Consider the following 16,599-nt stretch of genomic DNA (forward strand, 5'->3'; position numbering starts at 1 on the left):
TGTAACTTTGTGCAAGGAAGCTTCACTATCAACCCACTCTCTTTAACCTTTCTCATCCCTCCCCCAAAACTCCTTCGTCACAACAGAAAATTTCAAAAGGCAGTCCTTACAGCCAAAATCAGCTAACTAAAGCTGCCATATCGTTTTACTATCCTTTAAATACCTTTTCAAAGTTCCATCCAGTTTTTCTCAGTGGTAACTAATGCCTTTTCCTTTGAGAGTGTCTTCATATTAGAGATTAACAGAGATTTTACTCAAGAGTAAAATAAGAGAAAGTTCAAATAAAATATATTGTTGATCAACACACATCTACGGAAAAAAGTACACTAGGGACTTTTCACTGAGTACAGTACCTGACTTCAGAAGGCCCTTTTGTCCACCTTGAGCAAGGTGTGTGAGTTAGAACTTTCACAATCTTTCACCTTCACCTCTTTCCCACATGCTTGATCTAGCTGGATATCGTCCTTGATTAGCACCTGACTGGTTGAATCTACTCATGATAGATTTTACAAAACAAACCGTAGAATTCTGGCAGTGTCACACATTAGGTTTCTTTGAGTAAACTATCTTCAAAATTTCCAAACAATGCACAGAAAAACTGCTTTATACATAAAAACAGCAAAGATAGGCTCTTGGACAAAAAAAAATCCATTCTTATATCTATTATTTTTAAAATGTCACAGTTTTACCTCCCAAATATCTGCTTTTGCTGGTGATGATTTTTTAGTTTCTTTGGTTTCTATGATTTTTTTCAGTAGCTACAGGATAGGATTGTTCACATAAAGCCTTCAATTTCCACAATTAAAATTTCTGAGTATAGCACAACTGAATTGCTTGTGAGCACTACAGTTGTGCAGCTCAATGTATTTCATAATTACATAGTTGGTAGTGAAAGACTCTTACTGTCATATCTGTGATACTTAAAGTAGTGTAAACTAAAGTAGCTAAGGCTCCCACCCACAGCTAGATTTGCAAAGGAATCTGGTTTTACAAAATGAAGCTCTCCAAATGCATAAAATATCCTCTAGAATGAAATTATAAAACTGTAACTCACATTTTCAATGACATACAGGATAAACTTCAGCCTAGCATTTCATTTCTTTACCACAACAGTCAGAGAATATATTCTCACCTCCCACTACTGCAGCCTATTAGCATGGTTTGGATAAGAAATATTTCACAATCACAATGCTGTAACACGTATCTACTGAAAAGAACTTTCAAATATAAAGAGAGATTACAGGAATGACTGTATAAAACTAAAATCAACCAAATAAAGTATCCTTTCAAAATCAGGGATTTAATCTCTGTTCAATCTGTAGGATAGCATGAATGTTTTGAAAGGAATCCGAAGCTGATGGAGCTTTCGGCTAACTATCATTTAAAAACCAAAAGAAAATGGTAAGCCATAAAAAACACTATTATGCAGGATGCTGTTAATGGCCGTTATCAAGTATATCTTTGACTAGAGACAATCATGAAATTCATTCTAATCATTCATTGCAATTTGTGAGAATTAAAAATGCTATCCACCTTCTTAGTGTAAGCAGGCGGTATTTCCATGGCATATCAAACTAATACAAATCCAAACTGTCCTACTGCACCTATTTTGTCTTGGGCACTGGCACTCAGGAGTTCACAAGGTCAAGAAGTTATCCCAGTGATGTAATTGATCCATATGGAAATTAATTATTTTTCACTGGAAAATGATGATTTTTCATCTCAGGAAAGAATCAGAAGAGTATCAGGGCCATCACAAGGAAGGGGACAAGGAAAACACATTCACATTGAAGAGAGGGTGAGCAAAGATCCTGTAGCCTGCACTTAGATCAGGTCAGGCAGCCACAGCACTGCATCCTACAGGTGCAGTTTCACATTTTACCTAACCTGGTTCACATTTTACCTAATCTAGTGTGGCTGCAGCCTGCCATGGAGGACTGGTGCTGCTCTTCTTTATCATGCATTCATGTCCCTTTCCCCTTCCTTGCACAAAACCAAGCGGTTGTGAAATCCAAGACTGAATAAGTTTAGCAGGTAGATTTAGTGGAAAATTATATTTCCTTTGGAAGGCGAATCAGATTTTCATTCAAAGAGCATCCTGAAACACTTCACCCAACAGACACATGACTGTCAAGTAGATGTAATTGGTTAGACCAGCTCTTTGGCCAAGAGTCCACAGTTAACACCATACTACATGTAGCAAACTGCACTTTTTCTCTCTTCATGCACTTTAAAAAGTTATTAAGACTAAGAGTTACCACTAAAGGCAAATCTTCAGCCAGCTGGAGCATATGGACTGAATGGATTCATTGGTAATGCCTGCAACAGCAAAGAGAACCAGCACGTAAGTATAAGGGACGAGAAAGCCAGCAGACAGCAAGGGAAACAGAGCTGAGAATACCCCTCCGTGGAAGCGAGGGAGAGGCTGCCTCTCCTCTGAGACCGCAGTCTCATTGGTTGCCCTTCGGAACGGAAACCAGGAAGGTTCTAAATATTGCTGATCTCTTCGGCCAAAGGGCAAGTGAGCTTTTAAAACTTTTTTTCTTTAAATATATATCCATCGTATACTTGAAATGTTGACCTTGCTGAGGACGTGAGGGCTGAGTTTATGGCTCTCCGTGCTCCCCTAACTGAACATTAATGCCTGTGCTCTGCTTCTTTGCTAGCATTGCCTCACCAACTGTTACGGAAGCACTTTGTGAAACATCTTCAGTACAGTTTTTACTGAAGAATGAGTAAAATTGGTGCTTTCTGCTGTAAAGCTACAAAAAAATCCAAATATTTCTTTTCAGACTAACTTGCAATAAGCTCCAGAAGAGATTTTAAGAAAATGATCAATGAATATTTGAAAAATTAGATGCTTTTATAAAGATGTATTTTCAGGTTTCATTCTGTTTTTACATATTTTTGAGAGCTGAAAAATAGAAGTTTCTCAAGCTTAATATTTATTTACACAGTTCAGGATTTCCTTTGTTAGAGTTATTAACATTGTCTGCAGAAACACATAGTTAATTATATTTTACACAATAATTATTTTAATATTATTTTTCATACTATACTTATTTGAACTTCATACAACGTAAGCAAGACACTGGTCTGCCCTTCTCAGCAGGGTAACAGTGCAGGCTGCTCGCCCCAAAATAACAGAAAGATTGCTGGCCTGTGCTTCTGTAAGAAACAAACTTTCTTGAACCCTGTTTATGTTTTTTAAATAAGTTGAAATATGGATTTGCAAAAGTTTTAATACACATAGTTTGAAATGCAGCAGAAAATTTAACATTGAGCTTCTGTTTGGAGCACAGGAAACATCATGGTTCCCAGTTAGATATTCATTTCATAAAGACACCTACTCTTACAAACGTAGTCCAAGAGCTGTTCCCAATTTTATGACGTGATGAGCACTTCCCTGAAATAGAATGCTTTTAAATCCTCTTAATTTTTGTGACTATTGAGAGCAATATGCATATTGCAGGAGATTGTCAGGACTCGCAAGATGTTCTCTGTCAATAATTAGAATATAACTCATGTGCTCTATGGAAAGCTGACACAATGGTTAGACCTGACAGTTTTTTTTTCCCCTTTAAGATTTCTAAATTACATTTGCAGCAATCAATATATTTCTAATTATATAGCAATATTAATCCTTCTTTACAAAATACAGTTCAGTTTGGACATTCAGCTCAGAATTTGAAAGCAACAGTCATGATTTCCCTTCAAAGTTGTGTGGGATTTTTTTTTTTTTTTAAACATAAAGATAGATATCTGAGGAAGAGTTAGCGCTCTTCCACACACAACCTTTTTCTGTTGCAAAAGTGTAATTAGTCAACTCAAAGGTTGATTTCTTCCTTTTTAAGGAGAAAAGTGTTAGGAGGAAGTTCACAAGTAGACATATTCTCAAGAATATTTATAGGGACCAGAGTGATGACAGCAATATTTGTGTTCAATTTCCTAAATCCTACACATTTAAACATCACTTGTAAAGTTTAGCACAGTAATTCTTATGACAGTCTGACTGTCTGCATCCAGTCTCACCAATTAATTTGATATTTGTCTATTTTCATGGACATGAATAAGACAATTATAAAGAATCAGTCAGATACTTTATCTACTAGAAAACGTACTTGACGGACTCAGAAAATTTGGATTCCAGCTCTACCACTGACTGCACAACCCTGTTTCCCTTTCATTTATCCACTACTTAACTTATGATCGGCCAGCTATAGTTACAGGAGTGCCTGATACAGTAAGACTTTTCAGGTTCATAAATACAATTTAATAATAAAACTAACTCATAATAACAACTGTGCCAAACACACTGTTATATAATATTGGTTCCATTTTTTTCATTTTGTATTTGCTGTCTTCTCAAAATTCACTCAGTCTCCTCTTGTTGTGAGGATATCTTGAAGATGAGGGGCATGCATCTGATTCCAATGTTCACATTGTGCAAAAACACAGGGGAGACGAACTGAGGGGCCTAGGCTCACCCACAGGTCAGTGCTGTCTTGACAACCCTTGCCATCAGAGCAATCCAAAAGTCACTGTGATGCAGTCATTTATGCTCCTGGCAGCACACAGAGGAAAATGTGATTCCTCTGGAAACAGAGAGCTGCAAAGCAGCCACCCATCACAAGGGAGAATTCATTTCAGGGCAACCAGGTATTAAACTGGCAAGATCACAACAAACTGATCGACCACAACAGTAAGTGCATAAATAACCTGCCTGACATTTCAAGCCCAAAGAACAATGGCCACATCTCATAGTAAAGCCCAAATACATTTACACTCTTATCGAAACCACAGAGGCATAACAAACTTGGACATCCACAATGCCAGTCTAGTCAGTTTTCAGAAAAGAATCTCACCTGAAGTTCTCTGTTTGAGGAAATATTAAAGCTTTTTACCCTTGCCAAGTAGCTTGCTGCATATTTACTTTGCATTGCCATCTATTTGCATTTTCCAGAGAAACAGCAAGGAAAGTATTTCCCTACTAACAGAAATCCCAACATGCCATGCAGAAAACATATACAGATATTTACTTTTCTTTTTCTTCTTTCAGGCAACCTTTCTACATCATGCCATACGCACTGTTCCTGAATTTTCTCAGACACTGGAATTTCCCCTGTTCCAACTTGTAATTGTTGCCTCTTGTCACTCCACTATGCATCTCTGAGGATAAACTGTCTTTGTCTTCTCTTCAAGTCCACTTTCAGGTTGCAGTTAGATTCTCCTCAAAGTCTTCTCACCTCCAAGCTAAGCAAACCCTTTTCTCTCAGCTTTTCATCATGCATCCTGTGCTCCAATCCCTTGAGCACATTAGTGGCTTTCTGCTGAATTCACTATAACTTGTCAATGTTTCTAAACATTGATAAAACTGGACACAGTATTCCAGAAGTGGCCTCACAGGTGTCAAGTAGATCACTGCCTTCAACCTCCAGATGAAGGCTAACATAGCCCAGCATGCACTTCATCACTGCAAGTGCATATTGACAACTCATTTTCAATTATTATGAGTACTCATACCTCAAGACACACATGAGTGGCTGAATGTGGTTTATTTTGCTGAAGGTTGTTCACTTTCCACAAAACATGTTGCTGATAGAGCTGAAAAACTTGATCCCAAACAAGATCACATTTATGCAACAGCTTTATGAACAACAGTATCACAGAAATACTTCAAATGCCAGTGAAATGCAGCAAGATACAGTTGAAAAGTATTTCCGCAAGGCTCTAGTCTAAGTAGACTAGTACGAGAGATGTAAATATAATAACCCATATGAATATCAGCATATATCTGTGCAGATATCTGCCTTTCGGTATCTGCACATCATTTTACCCATAAAATGGGTTAAATACTGGATATAGGGAACAAAGTGCCTTCTTTTGTGAAATGTGACCATGAGTGAGAAATCTCAATAATTCTCAGAGAAGACATTATGTTAAGAAAGTTGTTTTCCCTAAAATATCCTTTAAGAGAAGATGCTGTCCCTTTTTTTTTTTTTTTTTTTTTAATGTGGCTATCCCTTATTTGCAAACAAGAAATATGATTGCTCACTACTCTAAGACATGAGCACTGTAAAGCAATCTTGATAGCACAGCAGCAATACTGTCATAATAGATATTAATAACAATTAGTTACCAAAGCATTGTATCTGTTAGGAGACAGCTCCTAACCATTTTTTTTTTGTAAGAATTCAGTGACCTAAGAATAAGGATAAGACTTCAAGATCTAAACACAAATCACAGCGACCAACTACAGCTCAGTACAGGAGTAGGGTACTGGGTAAAACTAGTTTTAGGGATAAAAAAAGAAAACACAAACCAGAATGCTGCAAATGTAAAATATACCATCTATAGTAATACTTAAAGCCAATGTAGAATTGTTAGTAGGTAAAGAAAAAGCCAGTAGTGTCAGTGGAGCCAGTAAGCTTGTGTTAGTAAATATATAAAAATGATATTAAGCGGAAGCAAGAACAAAAAGGAAGAAAGCAGCAGCACAGTATCCTTCCCAGTGAAGATGACCACTTGCCATGAACTCTCACTTGTTTTCAACAAGAGGTAGCTCTCTGCTCCCCCTTGCTGGCCTTTGGATCCCAGGGACAGAAGATGGACAAGCAGGACACGAGAAAATGGGACAGGTACCAGAAAGCTTGTGCGTACAACTTTTAACGACTTTAGTAATAGGAATTAGCAGTAATTGCATACTTTGAACTATAGGTGTTATCATCACTGTAACTAGAATTAAAATAATTTTTTTGATTAGATTTTGCTAATACTTTAATTAGACTGAATCATAATAATTTTGTGGGTTTCTCTCACCCACATAAATCACAAGGGAAGCATGGTCTGGTACCCTACGCTTGCGGCTTTGTGAATCCAACTCCCAGAAACAGGCAGTGTGAGCTTAGTTTAGGAGGAGGAAGAACAACGGCTACATTATTAAAAGATGACCTTTTTCTCAAGGACTTTGTGATCTCAACTGGATACAATGAGGCTGAATAAGGCTGGAGTCAATCCAAGAATTTCAACTGAATGACTCCACTATTTATGTAAAATAGCCAGCTTGGAGGTTTGGGTCAAAAAATAAGAACTGGATTTCCTAGGAACAGAACAAAGATCTATGTACCAGTTGCTACTCAGAAAGGATCAAGGTTGCCGGGACAGCACAGACGCTTGCCGCCACATTTGGTGCCACAAGGTGGCAATCGCGCCTTTCCCAGAGCCAGTGCCTTGCTAGAAGGTTCGGGAAGTTTGGCAGCACCAAGGAGCAGGAGAGCTACATCACATAACAGGGAATATAAGGAAAAGGCATCTCAGGAAACAACAGTCATTATAACATGGCACAATTTATTTCCTATAATATTTGATCAAACTATTTTTATAACAGAAAAGCTCAGTGAGCTATGGAACTATAAAACTAAATTTACCACCCTAATCCAATTTTGGCAATATTCCCATAACACTGAGAACAGTCAGGGCCTCGTGATCAGTACTCATTACCTCTGCGAGGTGGGGCTTTGCCAAGAGGACATGGGGGAAGAGGTGACAGTGGGAAGCTGGGAAGGAGCCAGAACTGTTTCAGGAAAATGTATATACATGTACATATATATATATATATATATACACACACACACACACACACATAATCTTTTATTTTTAATATAAATACACACACATATATAAAGTGTGTGTATAGAGCATGTTTGTATGTTCGTTCTAAGAGTGCTGCAAAGAGATAAAAAAGCACAATAAACAGTTGTGGATAAGAGTAGGAAGTAAGTTTCAAAGTTGGAATTTTCTATTAATTGAGTCCAATGTATGACAAATTAAGTTCAAAAGTACCTCTATCACTGAAAGCAGAAGAGAAAATAATAAAAAATAAACTACACAGCTCTTCAAGGCCTAAAGTAATATTCTTCAACAACCCGAAGTACCACAGCAGCATTTACTATATTGTTACCAGATCCCTCCCACACAGACATGGAACCTGGGAAGAGTACAATTGTAGTCTGAGACCCTTTATCATAAACGGTAAACTAAAAATGCTAAAATTTCTGTATTACATGCAAACATCTGAGAAGGTAGATGAGTGTTCTTCATAAATAATTCACCACAGTTTTCCCTGATAATCCTGCACTGACACTCTAAACTGGATTTGACCGCACTCTTGCGAATGACAAACACCACCTTGATGTCATTTGCCACAAGACCAGATGAAATGTGCAGACAGACCAACCTCAGGCTACTTAAACTACAGACACCTACAAGCAAGCTAAAGATACCATAGGGTATCACAGAATGGTAAGGTTGGAAGGGGCCTCTGGAGATCATCTAGTCCAACCCTTAGCATAGCCCATACGGGGACTGAACCCATGACCTTGGCATTAGCAGCACCATGCTCTAAACATCTCAGCTAAACCTGCCCCCGATCCTATAAATCTTAATCTGAAAGCTAAATCAAAGAGATATTAGGCTTTGCTTGACAAAGGGAGGAAATGTAGATGTAGTTAAGTCCAGTGATGATAAACAGACGTTGCTTTTGTAAAGTGCAGATTAAGTTCATGCCACGTGTTGTTTTTGGCTTGTATATAAAAGCTAGCAAATACGCTTAAGTCTGCATGGCAGACAGTGAGGGAACTTAATAGCTTTCTAATTAAAATTATACTGAATCCCCGAGAGAAATAAGAGGGACAAAACGACTGTTGACAGTATAAACAGCCTGAGAACAAGGTTGTAATTCAGTAAATTAATTGTGTACATCTTGCTCATCAATAGCCAAATCATATTCATGATTTATTGTCAATAACTAGATTTTTAATATACTTTGCATTTTTTCTTCAGCTGTACAGTTAACAAAATGATAAGACCATCTAAAAGAGACAAGTGAGATCCACCTATATATTAATAGTGTAATTAAAGACACACAGTAAACAGACCTCAAACATCCCTCAGTGAAAAGCTGTACAAGTACCACTTAAGCTACTAGTCCATTAACATACCAGAAGAGAAACATTTCTTTAAATCCATTCATGCTGATTGTTTGACAGCACTTCACATATACCAAGTTAGTTTCCTGTTTATATGACTGTTTTTAAAAGCCACAGAACATATATTTAAAACACGAAATACGGACAATAAATTAACAAAAGTTGCCAGAGTCATACACAGAACCATACTGAAGGAGTAAAGTTAAATAATATCCAATTTCTGTAAAAAACGTCCTTCAGTGAGAATGCATTTGGAACACCCAGAATAACATCGTATTTCTCATTAAAAGTGTTGCTTTAAACTTAAATTGGACAAAACCTCAATTTCACAAAACGTGAAATGCAATGTCTCTCCAGGAAAATAACTACCTTTACCCCAATCTCAAAAGTCACTGCAAGGCCAAGTTTCCATATACTTAAGAAAAAGTGCCTTCTATCTAATTAACAGCAGTACTTCCTGCAAGGCAGATTTTCTTTAGCAGTTTTCTAATTTAGATACAGATTCAGCTAAGGCTTGTTTAACTTAACCATTAAAACTTAATCTACATTCTTTGAAAGCTGTTTACCTCCAAAAGCCATGGTTTTAGTTTTCTGTCCAGCAGAATATCAAATCCAAGGACTTCAAAGCAGACACTTTCACTTCCTGGTGCTTGCCCAGGCCTGCACATGCGATAAGCATGAAGAACATGTGGCTCTGCAACTATGAGAGTCTTCACTACTAACTCCTGTAGGGATTTTTCAGAAAATGTTATCAGGACAGACAATACCAGGATATATTAAAATAATTTTATTACTTTAATTAAATGCAAAAATAAATAAATAAATAGATGGTTTATAATAAACAAACTATTCCTATTGCATAACAGATAGATATATTTTATATATAGCTACAGTATATAGTTATACTCAGATACAAAATTCACTTTAAGCCCTAGAAAAGTCTCTACTAATTTAAATAGAACTGTTTCCTTGCATAATATTAAAGTGAATAACCGAAAGGCCTTTTGTGTCTCAGACAGAAATAGTTTAATAACTAGCTTTATAATCAAACTCAGAATCTATCCTTTTAAAAAATATAATCACCATTTGTATAATCATCATCCTCATCTTTTACATTACCCGCTTTGTGGTGCACATTGCTAAGAATTTTAGATTAATAAAGTTTCAAAAATTTTACTAGATTCCAAGCAAAATGGATGGCAGAAGCTCTTAGTTTCCTAAACATATACACACAATATAAAGAAATGTGTATTAGTTTTATCTTACTGAAATATCATTCCAGAATTTGGAGACATCAAGGTTATTTGTTTCAAGAAACTCAGTAAACCATTTTATGGATCGTTTACTTCCTTTGTCTTCTGTTTCATCCCGTTCAAAATGTTCGTTATGTTTATTGACAGAGTAGTTAGTCAGATGCATATACAACTGGCTCTAAAAACAGGCAGAAAAGACATTAAAAAAAAAAAAAACTTAAATACAGTTCAAGAATGGTCAGTTCAGGAAAAACACACACTAGATCATTGATTACTTAGTCAAACAGTCCACATTTTGCAAATAAATTATGCACAGACTTAGTACTTCTGCTTCTTTGAGATTTTATGCACTGAATATTCTGGCCTTGATAGAGCATAAGACTTGTGCTCATGTTTAAGCCAGTTGTAGTCAATGGATCTACTACTCAACATCTGTTTAAGCATTAGAATACATTTGCCATTTTTTACATGTCTATACACAAACAACAACAATGTGAAGAATAACTATCATAACCTACAGAACGGTTACATTTCACTAGAAGAAAACAATGAAGATGCTTGTAGAACTGTAGATTAAAGTGCTACTTTAAAAATACTTTAAAATCTCTGGCATCCATTTCAAAGAAAATCTCCAATTTCAGTTTTTCCTGTAGTTTACTTATGAGAAATGTTCTCCCAATAGTGAACTTTAAAATATCTTTTACTTACGAATTTTTCCACCATATTCATATCTGCCAGAATTGCACATTTTTGAATGGCTGATAGCCATACATCTTATTCATTACATAAATGAGTGCGTGCTATGGTTCCTTTACAAAACAAAACATAAGCAGCAATTGATTCATGTTATCAGCTGCATTTTAACTCATCTAGTATACTATGTACAACAGATTAAAATAAAGGGCCTTTCCAAGGCCAATGCATTTACAAATTTACATAGCTTCCAGTGCAGGTGTTAATCCAGCTTTCCATCTACACTGCCAAAATGATTCTCCTTATCATAGTGACAGTTATTTGCCATACTTCACTCCTTACTTCAGTGCTAGTTGATAAAACCACACATTTTCTATTCTAGTTCCTTTTTGATGAGATAGCCAATAGATAACACAAGCCTTCTGCTGCCACTGATCTCACTACACTTACTTTTGTTTAAAAAAAAAACTTATTGAAATTAACAGAACTGAACAACTTAATCACAGGCTAGTTAACAATATATTGTATTAGTGCTACAAGTAATGAATTTCTTCCATGGCTTCTGATTACTGCTTTTATAGTTTTGAGTAGTTATAAATATCATCTTTCCATGAAATTCAGGTTCTCAGATAAAGGTAATTATTTTTCAAACTACAAAAAACAAATGTGTTTTTGGACATTTGTTAAACATATGAACTAATCTTTTGTTCCAAGTTACTTGGAACAATGTCAGCATGGAACAATGTCATCAATGATAAACCAGATTATTTACTTCTACAGATTAATTACTACATGAACAGTTATGAGAACATAAAGAAAACTGCCAGGTCTGCTGTACTGTTTATCCACTCACAGCATATTTCAGTGCTGCTAATACTGTTAGTACTAACAATAAAAAATATTAATAGCAAACTATTCCAAATACAACTTTGATAATCATACTGAAAAGATAAGGCAGCTATACTTACTAATGAATACTAATCATAGCAAGGGCCAAATATCCTTATGCAATAGTAAATAAGGAAGCACGCAACCAATACCTAAATGTCTGAAAACAGTAACACGCAAGTGATAGTCTCAAGAGGGAATATCAGAAGATAAATAGCTAATATTGAAAACAAACATTTTCATTAAATCCCCAAGCAAAATTCTATACTCTGCAAGAGCTGTGGTTGATTGAATAGAGGATGCCTGTGGAAAGTCTTAAAGGCTGGAAACAAATATTGTAAATACAGTTGTGGCTTATGCTTGTCTCACTGCAATCCTATACTGCAAAGGACAATTTCCTCTGGCTTCAAAATTACACCTGCATTCTTCAAAAGAGCAGTAAGAGACACACACAATGTTAAATGATAAGTAGGGAAAAATGTCTCTGCATTGCCTATTGTACAATTATGCTGAAGTAGCTCTAAAAATATATGCAGTTGCATAAAGAAAGATACAGTAGCAACAGCGTACAAGAGTGAGATACAAGAAACTCAAATCTACTGGTGTTTGGATGCTTCACATTTACTTCTTTATTAATAACCATTCTTATTTTGTTCTGGGTCAGAACAAGAGTGATTACACTTCTCAGTCCAGAAGGATACTGTACAGTAAACAGAAGGATTAAAAAGTGCAAAAACATTAGCATGCCCCTTACCATTTGCTGGTTCTCTGCAAGTCCACAGGCTGCCTGCTTTATAAATGCTAAAATTTTAAATAGTTGAGAATACATCATGAATAGATGATGTAATTCCATACTCCTTTCCACACTGAAGCAGTCACTGACAAACACCACCTACAGTAGATTCCTTCACTTTCAAGGATTGTGGTGATCGCTCAGATACTAGCTCTTGTATCTTTGTTTTCTGCATAGGTTTCCAACACAATGGCAGACACACTGCAAGTCCCTCAGTAGAAGCCCTAAACTTCAGGGATGTTAAATAATGATCTTGCAGGAGAAAAGCTCACTTTTTTTCCTTCTCCAAAAAATTTCAGTCTTAAATAACTATGAAAGCAATATAATTGTTCTTGAAGCAATTCTCTTTTTCTTTGTTCAGGTTTTGAATATTAAAAATTGATTTCTTTTGCTTGCTTTTAGGGAATTTTTAAACTCTTTAGCATACATATATAAAAGTCATAAAATTTGAACACATAAATGAGGCTACAATTGCAATTTTGACAGGAAAAAAAGAGTGCAACATCTGTCATTTTGATTTTTTCCTCTTTAGTAACAATGAAAAAGTTCTGCCATACAAATATCAAATTAAATTTCATGTCACATACTTATCTTTTTTTTCCTCCTCCAAATACTACTCTGGTAAAATTCTACACACACAAGCATAAATCAGAACGAACATCAACTTACCAAATTTGAATCACTGGGTGGATGATACTTCTCTGTGCCCATTCTCACAAGTCCATCATGATATAAAAATATTTTTAATGGATCACAGGAGGTTACAAGAATATATATGCGTAAATCAAACTTGTAGCCTTCCATAAGAAAGGGCTTGTCAAGATATTCCTGGACAATCAAGTGATCCTGGGCTTGTAATTTTTCTCCATTTCTTATTAAAGAGATTCTGGTTAAAAACAAAGGTTAATTTAAAAACAGGAAACTTAGACATAACTCTGAAGTACATTTTCATGGTCACACAACCAGGTAGGCAAAAGTCTATGGCAAGAAAGAAACATGTATCTGATTTGCAGGGTTGAGAAAAAAGTACCATTCACTTATGTGGCTTTTATTTTCCTGTCCTTCATGATACTTCACTGGATGAGTGAAAGCAATGAGCCATTTGAAAATAACTTCCTACTTCCCCTGATTCAACAATTTGTAATAATGCATTCCTTCTGCAGTTAGAAGTCACTTGGCAGAATGATCAGTCTCTAGCTTCTGCCATTAGTCTTTCCCGGGCAGCTCTAAAAATAGGCTTCTGCTCCCTCTGTCATAACTTCTGCCTGAGGTACAGATTTCAAAGAATTTTAGGAGTAACCTGACATAGTGATACCATTTGCAGAGCAAGATATCAATTGGCATGAATATGGATGGTAGGATTAGGCTCAGTATTTCTGTATTCCAGTTTACCCACATCAGAATGAAAAATCATTTATATGGAGAGTGTAAACTGGCAGTCCTAAAATACAGAGGCTTTCAAATAATTGCAATAGCTAATATTTTTCAGTGTATCAATAGTAACTCAAATCTTGAATTCTCATAGCTTTGTTACCTTAATTCTATCTTTTACTCTTTTACAATACATTTTAATGTTCTGGTGCTGAATACCTGTATTCTGAAGTACTTCTGAGACATTTCTCTGAAATATACTGCTATCTTTTCAGCTTATCTATGTTTTTATCAACAGGACAATAAAATGAAGAAATACTTTTAGTGTAATTCTGGTATGTTTTTCATAACCAAGATAGAGCTTGACTATAATGTATAATCCAAATCGATGTGAAAAGCAATAAAAATAGCAAAACTTAAAAACCTAAGTCTAAGAGAATAGAGAGCTAAGAATGAAATTGCAATGCAATTCCCCATGTATCTCTGTCTTGGGCAAAATAGTCTCAATTCAGCTGCAGGATGCAGTTCCTAAGGGACCATCCCTGCTCCAGCATAGGTCACCTCCTTCCAAAAGCACATCTCCAGCCATGTCCCCAACAGCATCTCCTTGTCATTTGCCTCCTCTTTTTTTTTTTTTTTTACTCCATTTCACAGCCCTTGCTCTTTCTTAAATGTGTGATCTGCAGTTTTGGCATGCAATGGCATGTTTGGATTGGTTTCTGAGCTGGCTGGAACAAGCACAGGACAGTTCCTGAGCTCCTTCCCATGCAGGGCACCCCCACAGCCCATAGCTACCAAAACCCTGCCATTTATGCCTAAACAATCTCACCTCATAAGTCTAAGCACAACAGATTAATACATACATCGTTTAGATAGTTTTGAAATAAAAATAAACCTGATCTTAAAACTTATTTGAGTCTTGTAAGTAAAAGTGCCCTCTAATTATGCCACATTTAGAACACTAAATTACCACTTCTATTTAACTTTATATTTCAGCATTTGTCCAATACATAAGCTTTCTTATACTGATCATATAACTTTTAACTTCTACAGCTACAAACTTCTTACTAACACACTGTTCCCTTCCTCACAGTATTGTAAATAGCACTGGATTTAAAAAAAAAAAAAAAAAAAAAAAAAAAAAAAAAAAAAGGCTGTTTTAATCTCAAAATCTGTAATCATTTGTTTGGTTTTCTTTATTTCCTTTTGGGGGGTTTTAAGATTTCACCATTTGCAGGTAGGAAGACTGAAGTTAATATGCAACTTACCCATGCCCCATTGCACCATTAGCTGGTTTGACTATGAAAGTTTTCTGTCTACGTTTCTTCTTCAGTTCTTTTACATAGTTCTGAAACTGTGTATATTCTGCAGGGAAGATCCATGTTCGAGGAATAAAACTGTACTCCTGAGGCTGACATTTGATCATTCTGCAAGAAAGTGTAATAGAGTTGAAATCTTTAAGCTATTTTCACGTATTAGTCCTCAAGATTAAACAGCATTTATAAAATCTGACAAGGAGATTTTACTAGCAAAGTAGTGTAACAGGAAAGCAAACATCTATGATTAGTTAAGAATAGTTAGTTCTCTACAATGTACTCATATGCCTACTTGAAGAACAACAAAAGCTATTTAATGCATTATCACTTATTATCGTATCTTATTATCTTTCTATTTTATTCACATCCATCTCAATTCTGTTACAACTTTTGTTCAGTTAGTCAGATGATTTAATGATATTCCTATTCTTAGAAATAAGAAACAGACCATGTGTTTGCAAATCTTTCCCTTCCTAACAGAAGCTCGTTCTCTGTATTTTTTTTTTTTTAAGTAGTATTTTGGCACATGTTTTAATTTTTGTATTGGTATAGATTTTAGGAGTTGCACGTTTTTTTGGATCCTCAGCAGAGCTATTTTTGTTTGGAGGGAGATCCTGAATATAATGCCAGAATACTTCAAAAATTAAAGAAAAAAAAGCATCTCACTTCACGGGTCAAACTGAAGAGGAAGGGAGAAAGCTAATTTTGTTCCAGATCACAAAACGAATCTCTAATATTAGTTAAAAAAAAAAGAAAAAAACATGCCCCTTTTGGGTTGGAAAGGCCCAAAAGCCAAATTAAAGTCTCTGGCAAACAAAGATTAAATGTAAATAGGGACCAACCTAAAAAGAGGATGTAGGGTTTCTTCGTGGGTATAAAAAATACTAGTAACAAAGACTGATCTTAAAAGAAAGTGGAAGTAATTCAAGAAAGATTTTTTGTTCATTTCTGGTCTTTGAAGATATTTCAAAAGTACAGAAATGTTGCAAATTGACCTTGACATAGGCCAAGCAAATGCACAGGCACCTCTCCAAACTAGAGCAATGCATGCTAGTTTGGACTGATGCTTGGTACCAACATATTGTGACTAAGATTCCCTGAACACCTTATTCAGTCAAAAGAATGTAAAGAAATGCAAGACAATACAACAAAAAAAATAGAAATACTAACTGAAACAAAAATAAGGTTAAGACATCTTAAACTAAACTTCATTGAAGGAGTAATTTCTTCACTGTGAGAGTGATGGAGCACTGGCACAGGCTGCCCAGAGAGGTCGTGGAGTCTCCTTCTCTGGAGAT

At 35.8% G+C, this 16,599-nt stretch overlaps 1 protein-coding gene across 4 annotated transcripts in view; it reads right to left on the bottom strand.

Moving 5' to 3' along the window:
- TTLL7 (tubulin tyrosine ligase like 7) overlaps positions 1-16,599 on the bottom strand; it is a 77,155-nt gene that overhangs the window by 32,722 nt on the left and 27,834 nt on the right. For all 4 annotated transcript variants that reach the window (XR_009959140.1, XM_062581784.1, XM_062581785.1 and 1 more), the window contains 4 exons: positions 15,254-15,412; positions 13,284-13,500; positions 10,254-10,418; positions 9,554-9,712 (listed from right to left, as the gene is read on the bottom strand). Coding sequence is in view for 3 of the 4 variants with exons in the window: in XM_062581784.1 (XP_062437768.1) it covers positions 9,554-9,712; positions 10,254-10,418; positions 13,284-13,500; positions 15,254-15,412 (700 nt within the window). In the remaining variant the exon portion in view is untranslated. The remainder of the gene's footprint in view (positions 1-9,553; positions 9,713-10,253; positions 10,419-13,283; positions 13,501-15,253; positions 15,413-16,599) is intronic.

Source organism: Rhea pennata, chromosome 8 (genome assembly GCF_028389875.1).
Source record: "Rhea pennata isolate bPtePen1 chromosome 8, bPtePen1.pri, whole genome shotgun sequence".
NCBI classification, from domain to species: Eukaryota; Metazoa; Chordata; class Aves; order Rheiformes; family Rheidae; genus Rhea; species Rhea pennata.